General features: G+C 43.6%; 1 protein-coding gene across 2 annotated transcripts in view; it reads right to left on the reverse strand.

Annotated features, from left to right (window-relative positions):
* Positions 1-24,184, reverse strand: part of GRIA1 (glutamate ionotropic receptor AMPA type subunit 1) — a 304,530-nt gene that overhangs the window by 128,628 nt on the left and 151,718 nt on the right. For both annotated transcript variants that reach the window (XM_060008478.1, XM_060008479.1), the window contains exons 3-5: positions 14,973-15,212; positions 11,348-11,532; positions 5,978-6,031 (exon numbers count right to left, since the gene is read on the reverse strand). In XM_060008478.1, the coding sequence (XP_059864461.1) occupies positions 5,978-6,031; positions 11,348-11,532; positions 14,973-15,212 (479 nt within the window). The remainder of the gene's footprint in view (positions 1-5,977; positions 6,032-11,347; positions 11,533-14,972; positions 15,213-24,184) is intronic.

Below are 24,184 nucleotides of genomic sequence, written 5' to 3' on the forward strand. Positions count from 1 at the left end.
CCACATATTACTATGAGCACTTATAAAGTATTATTTCATTTAATTCACATGGTAGCCCATGAGGAGGTAGATGATACCACATTCCTTGTTTTTACAGATGAGGTGATGAAAACTCAGAGAAGGTAGGTCACTTTACTAATATCACACAGCTAATAAATATAAAACCAGAATTCAAACTCAGGTCTGTCTGACCCAGAGCCACCCTTCCCAACTACTGCTCCAGCTCCCTAACTAGAGGAACCATACAGGAGCCAAACGTGACCGTGGGTGGTATTGAGATGGCATGTGCAGAAAAAGCGGCCGAGCTTGGCCTTACAGAAGGCAGAGACAGCTTTCCCACCACAGGGGAGCAAGGAGATGAAAGAGCATTTCTTCTCAAGACTGATACAGCAAAGAGGTAGCAGCATGGAGCTGGGGGCTTGGGTGAGCCGCCACATGGACCAGAACTGCCAACTCTAACATTTCACAGGAGGTCATCTGCCTCCACATGGCGGAAATGGCTGACCACCCCGGTCCCCAAATCCCCCAGTAAGACCTGGGATGACCCGTCCTCCGTGTGTTTCCCTCAGCTACTTTGTGCACTAGAAATCACAGTTGTCCCTTGGTATCCGTGGGGGATTGGTTAAGGAACCCCCGCAGATACCAAAATCTGTGGATTCTCAAGTCCCTTATATAAAATGGCATAATGGTATTTGCATATAACGTACTCTCATCCTCCCGTATACTGTAGGTCATCTCTAGATTACTTGTACTACCTGATAAAATGTAAATGCTGTGTCAATAGCTAGAAATACAATATAAATGCTATGTAAATAGTTGCCGCTGTGTGGCAAATTCAAGTTTTGCATTTTAGAACTTTCTGGATTTTTTTTCAAATATTTTTGACCTGCAGTCAGTTGAATCCACGGACATGGAACCCACAAACATGGAGAGCCAACTGTATAATTATAATGAAATTCTATCAGTGTACAGTGGAAAAGTTACCCAGTGGGAGTTTGAGAGCCTGAGTTTGAACTCCAGGTTTATTGCTGCAACTGTAGGCAAGATTTAAACTGAAGCCTTCTTATCGAGAGCCTGTGTCCCCCTGGCACCCGTCCCCACCTCCCCCATGCTCAGCAGTCACATGGCACAGTATAAGAACATGGATTTTGGAGTTCTCTAGTCCTGGAGGGGAAGCCCAGCTCCATGACTTTATAAACTTCGTCACTGGAAAACTCACTAATCTTTCTGAACCTTAGTTTCTTCATCTGAAAAATGGGGATAATATTATCAACCTCCAGGACAATTATGAGGATTTAATAGGTAACTGTTTAAGTATATATCATAGTGTCTGGAATGTAGCAGTCATTCAATGAATAATAGTAATCACCATTGTTATTATTGTTGTAGTTACTTATTAGGGGTTTAAGAAATTCTAGTTCAATGGCTCAGGTTAGCCTGGTCATCCTATTCTTATGATCACATCACTTGGCTTTTGCCAGATTCCTGAGAGCCAGACTCCATTGAGGAGTGCTTGCCTTCCCCCTCTGCAGATCAGTCATGTAACATCTTGGATTCTCAGTTCTCATTTCTATAAAGTGGGGATGAAGAATTCTCCCTTGCTTATGTCATAGGAGTACTGCAAGGTTCAAAACCCAGTGGTGTGATTCATGTCAAAACATCACATGAGCTATAACTTGGTGTAAAAATGAAAGGAGTTGCTGTTATTGTTACTGGTGCCCCAGGAGGCACCATATGGTCCACACAGAAAGACAACGAATATCTTCAGTCCTTCAGTGTTTCTCAAACTGGGGTCTGCTGGACCCTTTATAAATTCTCAGAGGTCTGCTAGTTCTCTACAAGAATTTTTAAATGTTGTGCTTTTTTATTTCAATGAAAGTCAGATCATCAATATAAACAATCTGATCATTTGTCCCATGCTGTAAGTACTCATGTTTGCAGTCTCAGTGGACTGAAGAATTTAACCATTGGCTCAGTGTTTCCTAAACTGTGCAGACGCATTGTAGAGGTCCACATATCTTCCTTTTGAGAAACACCAATTTGTTCTAAGATTTGCGGCTGATGCATCACAGAGATAAAGAGCTATAACTCTGGAGCGCTCTGGCTGGTAGCTGTCTGCTATGATCACAGTCTCAGAGCAGGGAGTGAAAACCGAGTCAGTGCTGGGCTTGGAGGAGGACTGACAGCCAGACAAGAGAGCTTGGTTCATCAGGGGGCTCCAGGGCCCAGGGGCTTCTTTAAGAAATAATGGTAGAGTTCACCAATTTCCGCAAGGCTCAATTTCACTTTATGGACATACCAATGCTATGGAAATATAAATATACATCTATCCTATCATATATAAAATATGAATACATATATCAGCATATATATGCACAGGCATATATATGCATGTATACATACGGACACAACATGTGAATATGTACAGATGGGTAGATTTAGTATATGAAGTTAGGATTCTTCACCTGTGCAGAGCACTTTAACTTTTTCAAGGCATGGTGGCATTCAGCAACATGTTTGGTTTCCCCAGTGACTCCATGAGCATATAGAATAGGAACTATTATTCCTGATGTGGAAACTGAGGGCTGGAAAATTGCCCAAGATCACAAAGATACTAGCTGAGGATGGTATCTGGACAAAACGCATGGCTTTGCTTTTCTGTTCTTTTTTTTATGACTCCCTGTTATAAAGCTCTCCTCTCTGACCCACAGTCTCCTTCCATCCTCTCTTCTAGCGGCCCTCCAAAGCCAGAAAAACATCCCTCCAAAGTGCTCTGTTACGAGAATGCTGTTGGCTTCTTGGAAGCTCCTGCATTCTGACAGGGACAGAAAGAACTGCAAAATAAAATGTAGCTCCCTCTTTTTGTTAAATCTTTCAAAAGCTTCCTTCCTTAGTTTCTAACTCTTATTACACCCTAATCACAAACACTCTGAAGGAGGGGGTCAGTTCCATGCAGCGGCAGGCTAATTATGTGGCGGAATTTCTAAAAATTGTCATCTTATCAATTGTTTTATTCCTCTGAAGGGGGAAGAAAGACACACAGCACATACTCGACTATGTTTCAGACTGAATTAATTAGTAATTTGAAGCCTAATTATCAACTAATCTATTGGAACATGCAAGTCTTTTGTATTTGGATGCTATATGCAATTTGCATCCTATTAGTTGGCCGTTGTAAGGATTTGAGAGCTCATTAGGTCAGGGGGAAAAAAAAAGAATGCAGATCAGAAGGAAACAGACACCCAAAGGGCTGACTTGGTGATGTTGTGACCGAGGGGTCACTTGGCAACAGATGGAGCCTGGCGATGTAATTACCTGAGGTCATTCGGTGGCTTTGAGGCCACTGATGTGTAATTTCTGTCTTACCCTGGAGGGGTGATTATGCATGCCCCCAACCTTGCTCTGTGTATTCTCAAGCAGCAGTGCCCACGTGGTCTGTGCTGAGCGATGTCCTGATGAAGTGGAAAAGGCATTGGGTGCTGCCCACTAACCCTGGTGCCAGGCCTCGCTCTATCACTGACTTGCTGTGTGACCCTGGCCAAGTCACACCATCTTGCTGGTTTGACTACAAGCAAATGTTTCCCTATAAGCAAATGAGACTTAGATACAGCTGACTTCCAAAGTCCCTTCTAGGACTAAGGATCTGGGATTCAAGGGGTGTCAAGAGCTTTCTTCCTTATGAAGTCAAAAATTTCATCCTTGCAAATGTTTTTTGTTTTTTAAGATTTTTTTTGATGTGGACTATTTTTAAAGTCTTTATTGAACTTGTTACAATACTGCTTCTGTTTCGTGTTTTGTTTTTTTGGCTGTGAGGCATGTGGGATCTTAGCTTTCCAACCAGGGATCAAACGCGTACCCCCTGCATTGGAAGGCGAATTCTTAACCACGGGGCCTCCAAGGGAAGTCCCTTCCAAATGGTTTTTGAGGGTGAAACTCTTGGTTCGCCAAAAATCTTTGGACGGCCATCTGCCATTTAAAATGCAAATATCTCTGAGAAAGGTAGCATATATATCTATTAACAGCTGGGTCTAAATTAACCTATCGCAAGAAGTCCTTCTTATTTCCAGTCCTGACCCTGAAGTATTAGGACAGCCAAGGCAAGGAAGTTTTGAAGGGGAAAGAAGGTTAAGCCAGGGATCTGAGGCTGGAGATCCACCCAGAAAGAGAGACAGAGCTTAAGAATTAGGAAGGTGTTTTAGATCCTGCCATTTTGACCTTTACATATACCCAGCCCCTGTGCCTTTGTTCTATTAATGACCTTGGTTCCAAAAGCAAGTAGAAAATATCCGTCTCTGGTTCAATTAATAATTACTATTACTCACAGGAATAATCAACACAAAATAACATCGCTAAAACTGAGTGATATCATTTGTTATAGACAAAAGGTAAAAATCACATCTTAAAGGAAACACCAAATCATAAAGACAGGCCAGGATAATAAGCTAACTTTGTAGAAAAAGCTATCATTAAGGAAATCTGACAATTGCTCACACTGGCACATGGCAAAATTTGTTATTTATTAAAATTTGCTGGAAAATAAATAAAATAAAATTCAAAAAAAATTTGCTGGGAGATGTAACCACTTTGGAAAACAATTTTGACTGTTTTGACTACAGTTTTGACTGTTTTGAGTTTCTCAAAATATTAAACATAGAGTTGCCATGTATCCTAGTGATTTCACTCCTAGGTTTATGCTCAAGAGAAAAACTTGTAACAAATGTAACAAAACTTGTAGTAGCATTATTCATAATAGTCCAAAAGTGAGAACAACCCAAGTGTCCATCAACTGATGAATGGATAAGCAAAATGGGATACATCCATATAATGGAATGTTATTTGGCAATAAAAAGGAATGCAGTACTGATTCGTGCTACAACATGGATGAACCTTGAAAACATTACGCTAAATGAAAGAAGCCAGTCACAAAGGACCGCATATTCTATGATTCCACTTATATGTAACATCCAGAGTACGCAAATCCGTAAGGATATAAAGTAGATTTTGCTGGTTGCCTAAGGCTGGAGGAATTTGTGGGGCGATGGGGAATCACGGCTAATGGGTATGGGTTTCTTTTGGGGGGGTGATGAAAACGTTTAAAAATGAGATTGTGGTGATGGTTTCACAATTCTGTGAATATATATAAAACCATTGAATTGCATACTTTAAGTGGATGAGCTGGATGGCATGTAATTAGCTCTTTAGAAAATAAGACAGGTAAAATAAAATTACATTTGGCTTTGGGAAAAAACTACTGGAAATATCAAACTTCATGATTAAAAAAGTAAGAGGAGCAAAACATGACGCAGGAAAAACAGACTTGTCAAAAACGGTGGTCACAAAAGAAAACTCATAATTGTGCATGTTGCTGGGTAAAATTTAACATGTGCAAAAAATTATTTTATGAGTCAAGTCTTCATACCATGGAAAATCATTACACCCAATAAAAATACTGCAGCACATAAAAATGAAAATAGAATATTTTTTTAAAAGCTTGTCTATGCCACATAAAAAAGGGAATAAAAACTAAGTTGACATAATATTCTTTATGCTGTAAAACTGTTTCTGGTTAAAGATCTGTCAGCACTAGCATCATTATGATTTAAACATTTATATCTATAAACAGTAAAACTATCACTGGTGTCAAAATAGAGGGTCAAAACCAGTGGGGTCAAAACATTTTGTATCATTCAAAGATGTGGTGATTTTGTTCTTATCGCCAAGTGGCAGAGCCAATTAAAGCTGGAATTGTGATGACTGAGGAAGGCCTGCCCATCAGCAGGGTGTCTTCCAAGGAAGCTTAGAGGTTCACCTTGAGTGTGCTGTGGTTTGACAAGCAGGGATGTGAAGGGGAAAAGGCAAAGCTTGGAAGTGCCCCTCCCACCCACGCCGTTCCCTCCAGCCAGGGACCACAGAAGCAAGCCGGGCACCAAACACAGAAAGACCCACCATTTGAGAGCCTGCAGTGTCCTCTACTCACCAGATTTGCAAGGATATAGTGGTAGCCAATGCCGTTCTTCTCCAGCTTTACAATCTACAAAACACAACGAGAGGGGATGCATTAATCATACTGACAATTAAAGCTACACCAACAATGACCAGCAATTAACACTGAGTACTGAAAATGTGCCCTGTTCTATCCTAAGTACCCAAACTACAATATCACAACCATCCAATGGTGGTGGCATTGCTGATATCCTTGTTTTACAGATGAGGAATTGAGACTTAGAGAAATCAAATAAACTCCCTGAAGTTACCCAGCTATTAAGTGCAGATGTAAGACCTGACATCAGTTTTGCCTGATTCCAGGGGTAGAGTAGTGGTATCATAACCCCAAGGTCCAGGCTAGAATGCTCACTTCTTTCCTTCTTCCATAAAGCCTTCCCATACATAGTGGGAATCTTATGTTGTATTGAATTCCTTGTCACTGTTACAACAACATCTGCTGCTTGGGTGGACAGATGGGTGGACGGGTGGAAGGATAGTCAAATGGGTAGGTGGATGATTCCACCCCAGTTCTTGAACTTCAAATCCTTGAATGGACCATATTCAGATACAGTTCCTTCCTTCCCTGAATTTTGTGCCTTCTTCCCTAAACCCGTTGGATACTCAGACATCAATGAGCCATTCAACCCGGAAGCTGGAAGAGAACGTCAGGATCATCTGGTCCGGCCCCTCACTGTACAGATGGGAAGTCCAGGCCCAGAGAGATGAAGTGATGTGCCAGCTCCCACAGCAGTATGGTAGCAGTGTCAGGACAGGGACCTGGCTATTGTGAGCCTTTCCATATGATGCCTGATTCAGAGCCAGGGTCCCCAGACACCCGTCCATCTTCAATGTGCAGACCAACCCTAATTGCAGGCAAGAAAATATTTGTAGAAAGAACTACCCAGTGGTTTGCTTGGGCATCCAGACATTCCACCCAGCAAGGAACAGCTAAGACCGCAGTCCTTGGTTTAGTCCTAGCTGAGCCTGCAAGTTAACTTGATCTATTTCTTTATTATTATTATTTTTTAATCATCAAATTGAGGTTAGTACACCCTGCTCAGTGCCTCTCTCCCTGCACTGTTGCAAGGACGCATAGAACACATGAGAAGCACTTGGGCGGCTTCTCTAACTGAATAAAATTTCAAGGTTATTAACACCCACATTCAGACATCTCCTTAACTGGATGTATGTGCATAGCGGCTCACATTTTTTTAATGTAGGGAATAATTAAATGCAAGCGCACCACAATGAATGCTCTGAAACAGTGGTTAGCATGTGAAATTCCAGACTATGGAGTGCCAAGACTTTGGGGATGATAGTTTTATTAATAATTCTTCATTACTTTTTCATTTTCTTGTCAAATGGTTTTTAGCTCTTTCAACAATGAGATACCTTTATGAGGAACCTATTCAGCTTCTAAAAAGCACAAAATAGCAAATAAAAGATAGTTTGAAACCCAGTGCATCCAGGCAATGGATAAGAATAGTCCCTGCAGGATGAAATTACAGGTTGAAACATAGGAAACAGCCGATAATTAATGACTTTTGACCAATAAGAATCAGTAATTTCATATGGTTTGACCTAACACAAACCGTCCAACCCATCTACTCACCTACCTACCTGATGGCCTAGCTTCCCTTTCACAGACATTAAGTGCTTCCTATCTATCAAGCACTCTGCTGGAGATATAGTGGAAAGTGAAACGAGCGTGGTGCTTGCTGTCCTGGAGGTCACAGTTTACTGGGAGGAGACCCATACTTAAACAGATGAAGAGATACAGGTACACAGGGTTACAAACTGAGAAAGTTGTTATAAAGGTAATGTACACTTGGAGTCCCCTGCCTCACTCACCCCATCTCTTCAAAGCTCATTTCCACTGGATTGCCTTAATTCACAATCTTTGTGTCTGGAAGGCCCTTTCCCATTCTCTCTAATTATTCATAACCTTTATGGCTGATCTCTAATCCCAACTACTCTGTAAAGCCTTCTCTGATTAATTAATTCACTCAACAAATATTTATTGAACATGGGCCACATGCGAAGCTCTACGCTGTGTGCTAGGGACAAGCTATGAACAAATGAGGCAAGATCCCCAGGCCCTCGTTGAGCTGAGTTGACACTTTAGCAGGGAGCCAGGTGGTAAATATATAAACAGATAAATGAACACGATTTCAGCAGGTGAAAAGCACGTTGAAGACAATACAACAGGGTAAGGTGATGGATGGCCTGGTCCTGGTGTCCCTCATCCATCTCTAACTCATTCTGAACTTAATGACTGTATTACATAATTAAGTGTCTTATATATTGATAAAGCATTATATTCTAATCACCCTGTTCCCTGCTCACAAACCTTCACTGGCCCTCCACTGTTTACAGAATAAACCCCAGACTCTTTGGGGTGGTTTCCAAAGGTGGTCACAATCATGGGTTCATCTCCTTTTCATTGCCTTCCAGTAAACAATTGACATCCTCCACTTGGCCTCTTAAGCCCCTCTGTGAACCTTGGCCCCTACATGCCCTCTGGGCCTCCCTACATGCTCTTACCTCCAGCTTAAAGGCTCTTTTCCAGTCAAAGGCTACCTGTAGATATCTAGACCCATCTGACATTTGGGATCTTAGAGCATTCATTGATTCCTTATTCTTCTCATTCATTCAAAAAATATTTACTGAATACCTACTAGGTGCCAAGCACTCTTCAAGGCACTGTGGATGCAGCAGGGAAGAAAACAAAACAAATCCTAATAGAGCTTATATTCCCATCGGGGCACTAGAGCCTGAGACAGGCAGTTAATTCCCTATTTGGATTCGGAATCATTGTCTTCCTCCTCAGGTTAGGCAGAACATTTGTGTTAGACTGAAAAGATCCCAATTACTGAGTGTGAGATAGTCTAGGATGATGCTAAGATGTCAGAACGCAAATCAGAAGATGTAACTTTTAGACTCACGGTCATTGTCACTAACTAGTTGTCTGAACTCAAGACAAATCATTCAACCAATATGACCGTCAGTCATCCCATCTGTAAAGTATGAATGCAAATGGTAGATCAGGTGATTTGTAAGATCCTTTCAGCATTTGGTCTTACTTTTCAGAATAGAAGAATCCAAGGATTAAAAAAGTTAATACACTGCAATCTAAAATATTCATGCAAACAAGTTCCTTCCTTCCCAAACACAAGTTTGTCCTTTGACAGAGGGAGTAGCTATAGACAGCACATGTGCTGAAAGTTGCATTTTTAAAAGGTTGGGCCCTGTAGCCCGACCAAGATAGATTTGACTTCCTGCTTTCCTTCTATGTGAAATCCCAGGCAAGTGTAATGTCTTGTTTCTTCATTTATAGAATAGGGGGTCTAATAGAAGCTGTTTTTATAGAGATGACGTGAGGATGAAGTGGAATTATACATGGAAAGAGCTTGGCATAGTGTCTGGTATATGGTAAGCACTCAGAAAATAGTACCAACAGCTTTATCTTCACTATGGAATAATACAGCAGGAGTCATCAGTCTTTAAGAATACCAACTTATCATTCAACACTTTCTCTACCTCCTATCTCATCTAATCTTTTTATCAGCTTTGTAGAACAGGGGCCTTCATTCCTATTTTACAGATGAGTACACTTATGCCAAAGAGGGAGTGACTCAAGAAAGCAGTATCATACCCACAACAACTTGACTGAATCTCCGGGGAATTATGCCAAATGAAAAAAGCCATACCCCAAACATTACATACTATGTAATCCCATTTATATCACACTCTTAAAATAAGAAAATTGCAGAAATGGAGAACAGGTTAGAGAGTGCCTGAGGAAAGGGAAAAAGAGAGGGAGAGAGGGAAGCCAGGTGAGGACAAAAGGGCAACACAGATGATCTTTATGGTGATGGAAACGTTCTGTACCTCGAAGGTATCAATGTCAATGTCAATTTCCTGGTTGTGATATTTCACTATAGTTGCTATAGTTTTCTAAGATGTTACCATTGGGATAACTGGATATGTGGTACATGGGATCCCTCTGTATTATTTCTTACACACGCATATGAATTTGTGTCTCAAAATTAAAAGTTTAACTAAGAAAACAAAGCAAAACAAAAGAAAACCAGTACCAGTTGGCACTATGAATAGCCAAAATGGGTGAATCCTTACATATATCACTTTCTGTGGGGCAGGCTCTATTCTAAGTGCTTTACATGTATACATGGATTCTTCTAACCCTCGCAAGAGCTCTCTAAAGGTAGTTATTATCATCATCATTATTATTATGCCCATTTTACGGATCAGGAACCTGAGATGTAGAAATGAAAAACCTGGCCCAAGTTCACAGAGCTAGCAAATATTAGAGCTGGGGATGTGAATCCCAGGCAGTCTGGCTCCAGGGTCTCTACTTTGAACCAGTACTCTATTCTGCTTTACTTAACTAGAATTCCAGTCCCATGACTCCAGCTCAAAAAACTCCCATCTCAATGGAAACAATTTTTGCTGGTTTCTCTCTCTGAGAGGGAAGCCATATCCGCACTTTGTAAAGTAGAACACAGAGTTAACGCCTCAAAGAACCCCTGACTTTCAAAATCTCTCCTATTCAGTTCCCGAGGCCTCTGAGCAATTGCTGAGCGGGTGCTGAGATTCCCTGTGGGAGCCCCAGGGGTCTTGAGGGCCATTAACAAGCTCTGTCATGTTGTCAAGTACTTAAAACTGCCATCTTTACTTGTATAGCACTGTTCAAAAACGATTGCAAAATCTACTTCCTTGCTAGCTCATCTGAATACACAAATGTAATTTAAAAAGACAAGTGACCTATCCAATGACACATGCTTTACTTCTGAGAACTGGAGGAACCGTGGCTTAGAGATGTCTGGCTAAAGACTACTGAGATTACAGTGCCCTTTCTTGGAACGGACAATCAATTAATTGCTCAGACACATGGATGTGTTCCAGGAAAGGGAGATGCCTGGTGCCTCCTTGGACTCAAAACTGGTCAGTGGGCCAAATGGATGAGAAACCAAATGCTAGACCAGTGGGTAACAGAACTCAGAGCTAAGCCAGGAATCTGGCTCTACAGGTTGTGATAGCAGTTTACAAACTCTAAAATGCAACGTGTTTTGCTTTTTAACAAGAAAAGGAAGCACTGGAGGTAAGTTTTTGGTTAACTGATCCGAGAACCATTTGAAGTCCTGCGTGAAGGCTCCCACTGTTTGTGCTATTTCGTAACATGGCAGAATTAAACTGTATGAATTACAGAATGTGAGAAGGCAGGCTTCTGGTTTCATCTAGTCAAGAACTCTCTTTGTAACACCAAAGGCAAAGGGTCACCCCGCTCGCTCATGAGCTGTCTCCCACGCCCACCCTGAGGGCACTTTGCTGCACTCACTACCTGGCCCAGGATAGCACTGAGGCGCTCGGATTCACAGTCCACCACCACCAGCCTCTCCTTTTTCTTCTCCAGGTCCTGGAAGAGCATCCGGTATCCCTCCTCTGTGGTTGTCAAAATGTTGACGGCTGTCACCTGCCAGTTCTTCTCGGCCGCTGTGTCTAGGACTTTCTGCAGGACGGACAGACCTGGAGGTCGGGTGAGTAGGACAGAGAGGTGGCAGTCAGGATCCACAGCATCACCCCACTTCCGCCAACCCCGCTCCTCCACTAAACTCAGCTCCAGCTTGCTCTTCGCAAGTCTGAGCTCACCGAGGTCAGGTTCTGCGTCTGTTTTGTGTTTCTGTTTGCAGAACATAGCACGCAATAGAGTCAGTGATTAAACATCGAATCTGAGGCTCAAATCCTGATGCTACAAATATACTAGTTAAATGATCTTGTACGGACTAATTCACCTGGCTACAGTTTAGTGTCTTCAGTAGTAAAAGGGTGACGTTAATAACGTCCACCTCGCACTGTCATCCTGAGGATTGAATGAGAATGTCTCCAGCATGGCAAGGGTTTTATAAACATTGATTACTGTTAGGTGTTTAGCAACTGCTGATTAAATGTGCTAACGTGATATCTAAACAGCACCTAATAATTGTCAACCACGTTTACGCATGTTCAGTATACCTCAGTACCTGGTGCTCTGCCTGTCACACAGTAGGTATTCAATCAATGTGTACTGAGTTAAGCTACTCTCTTCTGATTTATAGCTAAATGATAGAGGAATCCATTACTCAGTACTGCTTTGTTTCATCTTTGGGACATGGATGGTGTATTAGTTTCCTACTGCGGCTGTAACAAATTATTGTAAACGTAGTGGCTTCAAACAACATATTTATCATCTTATACTGCCAGAGGTCGGATGTGTGGAACGAATCTCCTTGAGCTAAATTCAAGTTATGGGCAGGGCTGTGTTATTTTCCGGAGGTTCGAGCGGAGAAATTGTTCTTGCTTTTTTTTTTTGCGGTACACGGGCCTCTCCTGTTGTGGAGCACAGGCTCCAGACGCGCAGGCTCAGCGGCCATGGCTCACGGGCCCAGCCGCTCCGCGACATGCGGGATCCTCCCGGACCGGGGCATGAACCCGTGTCCCCTGCATCGGCAGGCGGACTCTCAACCACTGTGCCACCAGGGGAAGCCCTCTTGCCTTTTCTGATTCTGGCGGATGCCCGCTCTCCTTGGTATATAGCCCCTTCCAGCTTCAAAACTAGCAGTGACTGGTTGAGTCTCTCACATTATACTCTGACCCTGACTCTTCTGCCTTCAACTTGCACACTTAAGGACCCTTGTGATTACACTGAGCTCACCCAAATAATCCAGGATAATCTCTCTGTTTTTTTTTTAATTAATTAATTTATTTGTTTTTATTTTTGGCTGTGTTGGGTCTTCATTCCTGTGCGCGGGCTTTCTCCAGTTGCGGCGAGCGGGGGCTACTCTTCGTTGTGATGTGCCGGTTTCTCATTGTCGTGGCTTCTCTTGTTGCGGAGCACAGGCTCTAGGTGCATGGGCTTCAGTAGTTGTGGCTTATGGGCTCTAGAGCACAGGCTCAGTAGTTGTGACGCATGGGCTTAGTTGTTCCGCGGCATGTGGGATCTTCCTGGACCAGGGCTCGACCCCGTGTCCCCTGCATCGGCAGGCCGATTCTTAACCACTGCGCCACCAGGGAAGCCCATCTCTCTGTTCTAAGGTCAGTCGATTAGCAATGTGAATTCCATCTGTAACCTTAATCCCTCTTGCCATTTAACATAACATATTCACAGGTTCCAGGAATTAGAACACAGATGTCGTTGGCGGAGAGGGGAAGGTCAGTGTTCTGCCTGCAACAGATGGTTATTTCATATTTCACTCTTGCATTATTAATCAATCTTTTGCACATATATCATTTCTGTCTTCCAATAACATTGCTAATCCCTCCCATAGTGACCAGTATGGTGCCTGGCATAAAGAGTCATCTGTAGATTGATTCTGTTGTTTCTTCCTTTTTGTTTTTTAAAGTATAAGGTTGGTATGCTTAAGTCACGTTTACTGAAAGTTTACTATGTGTCTGGCATTGCCCTGTTAGCTTTCCTGTCTTCAATTCACTTAATTCTCTGAGGTAGGTACCGTTATTATCCATGTTTCACAAGTGTGGAAATGGAGGTTCAGAGAGATTTAGTCATTGGCCCAAGCCCGCACAGCTAGCAAATGGCAGAACTCTGAGTTCAGAGTTGTGAGGTAGGCGGAGCCCCTTTGAGTATGGGCGCTTTGCTGACTGACCCCAGAGATGATCCTCTATAATGAAAGTTACATTTTTCTGTCTATGCCACTTCCAGACCTCAAGCCTCATTATGCCACAAAACTGACCTGAAATAGCCCTTCTGCAGGTCATCCTCATAATGGCTGCTTGTCTGAGAAGGGAAATCATTAAAATAGAGAGAAGGGAAAATTGAAGAAAATAGAGTGCTTCTGGCCTCTCCTGCCAGCTAATTCTCATTGAATAACCCTGCCTAACTCTTCCTGAAAAACCATTTCACAAAGCACTCTCCTATTCAAAAGTCTTGTAAGCCTCCCTAAAGGCAAACTTCTATAAAACCTCCTTTTTGCTCAGGGCAAAATTCCTGTGCCTCACTTTCCAGACCTTGTATGATCCATTTATTTATTTACAACAATAATGACTGAGTTCTTACAGGACTATTTAGTATACCAGGGGAAGGTAGGACCGTACAACAGAAGCAACACAGGAGTTAGAAAAAAGAAGAGAGTTTCCATTTAGAAGGTCAGGAAATAGAGAAAGTGGTGTTCCAGTAGGTTGCAAAAGAAAGGAAGAATTTGCATATGTAGATTTGAGAAGGGAAGTGCATCCCAGAAACTGGAATTGTTTGAGTCAAGATACAGAGAAGAAAAAAGTATTGGAAACATTTAGAAAATGGAGTGGAAAATTCAAAATTCAGGTGGAGGCAGAATTAGAAAGGCCTGGGAAGGTTGATGTTGATGCTGGTGATGATGATGACAGCGGTTTACATATATAGAAGACCCTGCACAGTGATTATGTTGTAGGCACTGTGCAGGCCCTTTCTAGTCATTGTCTCATTCAGTCCTCACAACTGTATGATGTAGAGACTGGTTTTATCTTCATCACAGAGATGAAAAAACGAAGGAATAGAGAATTTTATCCCCATTACAGAAGTGGTCGAACTGAGGCAGAGAGAGCTTGCCCAAAGTCAAACAGCTGGAGAGGAGGGAACATAGAATTCAGATGCAGGTCTGCCTGACTCCAGAATCTATGCTCCTAAAAGCCACATCATGAGCCATGAGCCATGAGCCATTCAACTGAGGTCCTTGGACTTGGAGTCTGGGCTCAGGTACCATGGAAACTTGGTAAGCTGTAGAGTGACATGGGGTGTTAAGACGGTTATTCTCTCAAAGGACGTGTTTCCACATGTGAGTTATAGATTAATTACCAAAAATTCAGTTCACAGACATAAAACATTTCTGGATCATTCCTCCGTGATCCCTGCCTTTCAAGAAGACAGAGAGGCACCATTATTCTTCCTGCTGATAATTTTCTCTTCATCCCTCCACAGTCCCCCTCCCCTGGCTTACCCCGGTCAGCATCATAAATGTAGACAAATTTTTGCCACTTGTAATGGTCGATGATACTGATGAGGGCATCCTGCAGCTCGGGACGCAGCTGAAGGACAAACTGGTTGGATGTGTCAACAGGAAAGCTCGGTGTAATGAAGCAGACATGGAGGGCCCCGCAGAAGGAGGTCAGCATGTTGACAGTCCTCCGTTCATAAAACCCAAAGATGGCATAGACTCCTTTAGAGAACTGGGAACAGACTGGAAGAGGAGAAGAGAAAAATTAATGGATAGAAGGTACTGCAACCATGCTGTCAGGTGGCTCTAAAACTAAATCATCCACTAGTCTATCCATCCAACCCATCATCCATCTGTTATCTAGCCATCCACCCATCCAACAAATCCATCACTCCCTTCGTTCAATCCACCAATCTGTCCAACTGTCCATCCATTTTACCCATCTCTGCATCCATTCACCCAATCATCTGTCCAACCTACCCATCCATCTGTCGAATCCAATGTTTATTAGGTACCAATTCCATACCAAATGTTGTCATGGTTATCAATTATAAATGTATGCAAAGCTGTTTTGTATGCTCTTTCACTTTTGTATGCTCTTTCATACAATCTGTATGCTCTTTCACTTTATCTGTACAAGGTAGGAAAAGGATGGCTGGGTCATTTTTTAAAGGGGAAAACCAAGGCTCAGAAAGTTAATGAACATGTCCAATATGGTAGCACAGCTAGACCATATCTGAGTTAGGCAGGTATCTTGAACCCAATCCAGTGATCTGTCTATGACACTGCCCATCACGTCAAGGCAAAGCATAATAAGATGCCTTAGGAAGAAGGTCTGTCAGCTTGCTGCTGATACACGTTTAAGAAAACAAGATTTTCCCAGCCAGCCCTTAGTTTTCAGTGTACATTTCTCTGCTGATGTTCGTCTTGTGTTTGTACATCCTCCTGGCTGATTCTTCAGCCCCCCGCCCCGCAGTTTATCAGCCACAGTAGTAGCTTAGCTGTGTGAGCATCCCCACAGGAGCTATTTTGTAAGATCCCAGTGCAGTTACCAGTACTGGTTTGTGTTCGGTTACGCTGCTGGTTAGAATATAATGCCAAAAAGTTAGCCCCAAGGTTATGGGGCTAAGTCCAGGTAATTCAGCTACTAAACTTCATTATAATATGTGGTACAGGATAAGGGTTCATAGGCTTTGCCCCAGTCAAGTGATCAACCCCAATGCCAACCCCAGTGCCTGAAAATTACCATCTTGATATGGATGGTGAGGCAGACGAGTCCTCCTCATCACAGTAACTGTGCTTTAGGGTGCTCTGCCGTATATGGTAAGCTGTTTAGTTCTCATCACAACCCTGTGACTTTGGTATTATCACTTTTCTTTTAAGATGATAATGTTGATATTCCTAGATCCTCTGCTCTCTTTACCGTATCACCTGCTTCCGTGACCCCGTGCTGCCTTTGTAGATGGGCTCTCAAATTACGCTCCATGAACACTGCCCAGATGTGTTCCATGAACGTTAGCCCCGCAGAATGCTCCTTAACAAAGAAAAGGCTTCTTTGCTCAGAGAAATTTGGGAAATGGTGCAAACCCTGTCCTCCTCTTGGAGTTTCAAACTGCATACTAGCTACATAAAAGATTGAGAGGAATCTTGTTCAACTTTAACACGGATTTTCTCACATCCATACGCCCCCAGGACCCTTTGTTGGTGAATACTTTTTAACATGTTACTGATTCACTGGGCCACGCTGCACTAAAGAATGCCATTAGCCACTGGGACCCAGTTGCCTACTGAGTCTAGGTTCTCAGTCAGTCCCTAGACCTTCCCTTCATGTCCCTGAAAGATAATCTTTTAAAGACTGTAATGGAAGCATACAAGTCATCTGTCTAACTTCCAGGGTAACCCAGCATACCATCTACAGGAAACCTGGCAGGTGCCCTTTATTGTGTGTGTGTGTGTGTGTGTGTGTGTGTGTAAATTTAATTTTTATTGTATATTGGAGTATAGTTGATTTACGATGTTGTGTTAGTTTTAGGTGTACAGCAAAGTGATTCAGTTATACATATACATATAACCATTCTTTTTCAGATTCTTTTCCCATATAGGTTATTACAGAATATAGAGTTCCCTGTGCTATAGGGAACAAGTAGACCCTTGTTAATTGTCTATTTTATGTATAGTAGTGTGTATATGTTAATTCCAACCCCTAACATCTGCTTGCACACTGAATTACTGGGCATGCACTGCTTCTCAAGGTGCCCAGTCCATTGACTGACCACTCTTTGAAACCAGAACCTCATATGCCTGCTCTTAACCCACTCCACGGCCCTCCTGGTATCCAAAGGTGGCCCTCATGGACTTCAGCTTTATGGCATTTGGTTTTCAGTAGTGATGTTCATCCTCCACCTGGAAACCAGAGGGATCCTTTTAATTAAAAAAAAACCAAAAAAACAAAGAAAACACACTGTTTCCCTTCCTTGTGCAAAAACCTCTTACAAATTTTGAGGTTTCCCACTGCACACAGGAAAAATCTCCAAACATCTGACCATGACTCTGAGGCAGAGTGACCTGTCCCTTTGCCCCCTCCTGCCTCACACCGCTGCCCTCGCTCCCTGCTTAGCCACCTGACCTGTATTCTGTGCCTCCGGCCTCCACACTTGTTCTGCCCTGGAGACTCTGCGCTCCACCTGCAGTGCTCTTCCCTTACTTCTCTGCAATGCTGACTCCTTTTCAGCAATTTTATCTCAACTCAAATCTCACCTCCCTGAACAGGACTTCCTTCATCACCTCTTCTAAATAGTGATTCCACCCTCCCCTCAACCCTCTATAAGTCTCTATCACATCCCCCTGTCTTATCTTTCATGCTTGAATTATTATTATTTGAAGGTGTTTTCTTTTTTTACTTGTATGTATCTGTGACTGTTCTGGTCAGTGTTAATTCCCTAAAAACAGGGGTCTCATTTATGCCCCAAAGCCAGCATAACGCCTGGGACATGGTAGGTGCTTAGTAAATGTTTGTTGAATGAATGATGAGTGCTTGACGAGAGCACTGCACTAGGGAATGAGGAGGAACCGTTGGACCACCCTGGACCTCTTCCTCCCCTGTTCTGGGTAGGCATCTCCTGAAGTAGCTATTTATCCTTCACTACTCCACCAGGAAGCATACACTGTATATTATTCTCCCTGTGTTAGATATAGATTTGTCAAAAAGCACAATTCATCTTACCGGGTGAGGTGTGTATGGCGAGCACATGAACCCCGTTAGCATATTATAATATGCTCTCTGTGGTATTTTTAGGATCTTTACTTTCCATGCTGCAATGAAATATTATCTGGGGGGATATAAATCTCATGTTCCTGATATATTCCCTGACGACATCTACTTGGTTTCACACCTTTAGTTGGGTCTCTGGGGCCCTCGTGGCCAGTGTTTCTTGCTGAAACTTTAGAAGTAGAGGAGGAATGGGTAAGATGGGGTGGAAGAAATGGGCGCAGATAGGCACGATCGAATCCTTACACACACGGAGGCCAGGATGTTTCCCCCATCCTTGAATTATCTCCCTATCTTTCCTTTTGCAAATCTCTTTTCCCTTAAATTGAGTGTGTTATCCTCTAAGGCTAAGCGGGTACATTTAACCAGAGCTCCCTAAAAGAGCATGGCTTGGAGGTAGCCTGGCCTGGATTTACTCAAGTGGACCCTGGTCCTCCGAGTTGCTCAGCATTTGACCTTCAATCTGGCTCCTCATTTCAGCTAAGCCTGAGCAGCAACAGCGAGGGAGAGGGAGAGACTAAGAGTCTGTAGGCCCCAAGGCCTGTGGGAGAATGCATAATTGGTTACATGTTCAGAAATATAATTAGTTGTAGCACATTTCTTTAAATCTGTCACAGTAAATATTCAATTGGAAAAGATAACTTGGTCTTGTAGAAAAAGTACTAGATTAGATGCCAGAAGACCTGGAGGCTTCTCTTTTTGGTTTTATCACAGCACAGTATTATGTGACCTTGAGCCAATCCCAGGCTCTCCCTGCGCCTCAGTTTCCATCTGTAAATTGGTGCTTTGAACCCCGTAAGAGTTAACATCTCTTCAGGCTCCAACAGTCTACGTTCTAGTCTCAGTAGTTGAAAAATATTCACTGATTGAGCACACTTTGGTTATTTGCTGGTCAGACTTGTAGCGACCTCCGGTGCAGGTTTTCAAACCTAGAAATCAGATAAAGGCTCTGAGTTCTTGGATCCGACTGTAATAGAATCCTAGCACTAAATCCAGGTGCATTCAGAGTGTTGAGTTGTATTTAAGATACAATTTTTAATGTGATATAGGTGAGTTAGTTACCTAGTAGAGAGTAGGTGAGAGAAGGCAAATCAGAAAGGGGGCTAGAGGTGGAGCCTTGTATTGTCAGGTACAGCAAGCCCGAGGGGAGAAAAGGGAACACTGAAAAGCAGCCTCTTGCAACCCTGCTGTGTACTGGTCCAGTCAGACTCGCAGGCTGACAGTGAATGAGAGTAGGTGGGACTGTGTGCGTGTCCTCCATTTAAGACAGCATTGGTGCATATAGTGCCTCTGATAGTAGCAATTAGGAGCTGACGTTTGAGCACTTACGAAGTGCCAGACATCGTGTCAAGGACATTCCCGTGCGTCGACTCCTTTCATCCTGTGAGGTAGGTTACAAATTGGGAAGGGCAGGCCCGGGGCCAGCACAATGCAAAGCTGAGTTCTGAACTCCACCCGTCAGACCACAGGGCTTGAGCTCTTGGCTTCTGTGATATGCCACCCCTTCCCTCCCTCCATCAATATTGGAAAGAAACAGTCATGGCATATGGGACAGCTTCAGCTTCTAGAAAGTCCTCTCAGGTAGCACTCTGCCTGCCTCTGTTGCCAGATCAAGACGCATTACTGCATTAGGGTCTGTTGATATTAAAACAAAACCTAGAGACTATCATACGGAGTGAAGTAAGTCAGAAAGAGAAAAACAAACATCGTATAATATCGCTTACACGTGGAATCTAGAAACATTGTGCAGATGAACTTACTTGCAAAGCAGAAATACAGGCACAGATGTAGAGAAGAAACGTATGGATACCAAGTGGGGAAGGGGGTGTGGGAAGAATTGGGAAATTGGGATTGACATATATACACTACTGTGTATAAAATAGATAAGTAATGAGAACGTACTGTACAGCACAGGGAACTCTACTCAGTGCTCTGTGGTGACCTAAACAGGAAGGAAATCCAAAAAAAGATGGGATATATGTATATGTGTAGCTGATTCACTTTGCTGTACAGCAGACACTAACACGACATTGTAAAGCAACTAAGCTCCAGTAAAAATGAATAAAGCAAAACAGAACAAAACTGGGTGGCGCTCGACGCATTCCCCTCTTGTCCCTGGGGATCATGCAGAGCATATACACACACATCTCTCCTTCTGTTGGTCCATACATGTGTCCATCCACCCATCCATCCACCTCTTGACATCCAGCATCTACCACTCGTGAGACTCCGTGTTAGGCAGTGGGCATGCAGTATTGAAAAAGGCAAGCCCCCACTTCGACGTCACCTTGACAGTGGGAGAGGCCGACACCGAGCCAGTTAATTACACTTCCCTGTAAGTGCTGTGGCAGGGATGAGGTCGGGGTTCAGGCAGAGCCACCTAAGCCCAGCCTGTGGGGACCTCAGAGAAGGCTTCCAAGAGGAAGTGCAGCTTTGACCTTGAAAGAGAACTGGGCATCAGCCAGGAGAGGGAGCAAGGGGAGTATGGTGCAGTTGCTTGCGCATAAAGAGTATTTCGGGTAGAAGGGAGAGCGACAGCAGAGACCTGGCAGAGAGAAAAGCTGTCGCACATTCAGGGAACCCTGCCAGAGTGTCAGATTCCGAGGTCCCTGCCTCTAAGAGATTCTGTAGCGGAATGTGTCCAACAATCAGAGCAAGTAAAAAACGAGGCCAGGAATTCCCTCTTGGGGAGGCAGGAGGGCAGGCACCGGCAAGGGCAGGAAAACCCACGCTCTGCACGGGTGCGGGCTGTCCAATTCCATCATCGCTTTGCTCAAACCTCTTTGATAAGCACTCCTGGTTAAGGCACCATCCACTTAATATCAATAAATCTCCCAGCCCTGGGCACTCGCCCTGACAGCTCTCTCCCAGGGAGGGAACTCCTGGTATTAGCAACTTCTTTTTTATCGTCACTTCATTTAAGGCCTCTCACACCGACATTCCTTCTTGGCTCCTGGCTGCAGTCCCTGGAAATGTGGCAGCCTCATGGTAAATAGTGGATAATGAGATAACAGGATGGCTTCATTCTGGGGGAGGGAGATGGAAAGTATGTGTGTGTAGGTGGGGGGACTTTTAGACACTCAGCCTGCTTCTCCAATAATTCTATCCTTACAGGTGAGAATGACATTCTTGCTCTGACTCTAACCTTGTGACATCAAATGTGCTTTATTTCTGTCGCTCAGAGGACAATAAGAGTGCCCCTCCATCCCCTTACAGTCTCTTGCATCCAAGATCTGGTAGTGACATGTAGTGAATTACCATAATAGATATAATATAAATTGTCCCCATCTCCTCTAAACAACAATTATTTAGGGTTCTGAGACATGTCCAGGGCTTCTCTGTCATTTACTAGATAAAACCTTATTGTTCATTTGTTAAATCAACAAATATTTTTTGAGCACCAGAAACTAATATTGCCAGAAAACCAGGATGCAGGGATGACACAAGACAGGTGTGTCTTCTGCCTTCTCACAGCTTAGACAAGAGTTCTACGTTTTATTTATTTATTGATTGATTTTTGGTTGTGTTGGGTCTTCGTTGCTGCACGCGGGCTTTCTCTAGTTGTGGCGAGTGGGGGCTACTCTTTGTTGTAGTGCACGGGCTTCTCATTGCGGTGGCTTCTTTGTTGCGGAGCACAGGCTCTAGGCGCACAGACTTAAGTAAGTAGTTGTGGCACGTGGGCTCAGTAGTTGTGGCTCACGGGCTCTAGAGCGCAGGCTTAGTAGTTGTGGCGCACGGGCTTAGTTGCTCCGTGTCATGTGGGATCTTCCCGGACCAGGGCTCAAACCCATGTTCCCTGCATTGGCAGGCGGATTCTTAACCACTGCACCACTGGGGAAGTCCAGTAAGTTTTAAATTAAGGGAAAGAAAGGTTATTTTGAGAGAGTAATAAGGGGTTTAAACACAGAATAAGTGGTCATAGCTACCAGTATAGCCAGTGTTTACTGAGCACTTACTACAGGCACGCACGGTACTAAGCACCTGTGTCAATATCCAGGTAGAGGGACCAGTTTATCCAAAGGCAATGAGGTAAGAGAGAGGAAGGAACCTTAGAGAAACTCCAGAAAAGCCAGTACAACTAGGGTGGGGACTTTTGCACAGAGTTGGGCGGGTGGGTGGCGACCAGATTGCCAAGGGCCTTGGCAGGACTAGAGAAGTTAAGCCCCTGCGTCTCGTGTCCATGTTGCATTTCCTTTGGCTTTGGATTCATCTCAGCTTCACAGGGCTTCTCTTCACCCTGGCCTTGGAGCCCAGTTGGGACAGGACAGCGGAGGGAGATGCGGAAGAGGAGGCATCCTCCCCTGCTCAGATTCGTGCATTTATTATGAAACATGAGTGTTAATTACCAGGCACTGAAAGCCACTGAGATGTGACACGGTATATGAGGCTAAGAATTAGATCAAGGCTGGGCTCAGTGGTCCTGGAATTAGACTCACCTTGTGGGCTGACATATGAAACCAGGGACAGCGGAAGGACAAACAGACTGAGAGATTGTAGGTTCTGCTGGAAAACTCTTCAGGTGCCTGACATGGTTCTGGAAAAGTAAACGCAAAGAAGCAAATCTGGAACCATGAACAAGCCCCTTTTTCTCTCTGGGCTGCATTTTCCCCATCTGGACAATGAAGTTTACACTAAATCAGTGTTTCTCGTGTGTGTGTGTGTGTTTGTGTGTGTTTGTGTGTGTGTTAAATACCTCCAATAAAACGGCTATACTCATTGGAGATGTCTAGTTCTATAGACAGGGAATTTCTCTTTCTTCTATCTACTCATCCACCCTTCCAACAAATGTTTACTGTGCACATGGTGTATGTTAGACAGCAGTGGTGCCAGTGGGATACAACGCTGAAAACCTGCCATCATGGAGCTTAGGATGTAGAGAGGGGAGAGGGATGATATACAAATCAGCAAGATTATTTGGGATACTGCGTTACGAAGACAATAACGTGGGATGACGTGAGAGTGGCTGGAGGCGCTACTTCAGATAAGACGGTGAGGGAGACCCTCTCTGTGGCACTAACGTTTAAGCTGAGAGAATGAACCATAAAAAGAAGCTGGCCAGACAAAGGGCCAGGGGAACAGTTTCAGGCAGAAGGAACAGAAGGTACAAAGGCTCTTAATAAGATTCAGGAAAAGACTGAGGAGTTTGAGAAATAGAAAGCCAGGGTAGACATAGTGTAGGACAAAGGAGAAAAGCAGTAAAAATGAATGTGAAGAAAAACAGATCATATAAGTCTCTGAGTAAACTTAATGCTCCCCTAAGGTGTATGGTACTTCATGTGTGGCTTGGGTACCTGCAGAGTCCTAGAACATCACCTTGCTCTGAGATGGTCAGTACTAGCTGATCTTATCAGACCTTTCAGCTCTAACATCCTGTAGCTCAAGGCAGTGGAGGAGACGCAGTAGAGGGGAAGGTGGTTATGAGTGAATGGAAAATGGGAAAGGGAACATCTTCTGACTCAAGTGTAATGGGGCTGCAGAAATGGACCAGCGAGTTCATCAGGTTCTAGTGTAGATGCTGCTGTTCTTGGATGCTTCTGGGCTTCTTTAGGTTCTGGGCCTTTGCCCACGCTCTGGTTCTAGCCTGCACAGCCTTCCTAACTTCTGCCGTCTTCCTCTCCACATTCTTTCCATTCTTTAGAAGTTCAGCTCACATGCCACCTCTTCTGTGACCCTCTCATGCCTCCCCATTTCTAACTGTAATCTAAAGGTCTCCATCCCTCTCTTCAATGTCCTTAGAAATGTATGCCCCTTACAAATTTTTATCAAGGCCTCATGTTTTATTAGTGTGAGTTCTTTGACTGGGAACAGAAATGAATGCATGCTAACTGAAGACAAAAGAAGAAAGGATAGGGGAGACCCTCAGCTCAAAGACTGGACCTTAGAGAGACAGAAATTGCAGGAACTCGGGGAATCTAGATGTGAGAATTTCATGGACGGTATCTTCAGA

Source organism: Delphinus delphis, chromosome 3 (genome assembly GCF_949987515.2).
Source record: "Delphinus delphis chromosome 3, mDelDel1.2, whole genome shotgun sequence".
NCBI classification, from domain to species: Eukaryota; Metazoa; Chordata; class Mammalia; order Artiodactyla; family Delphinidae; genus Delphinus; species Delphinus delphis.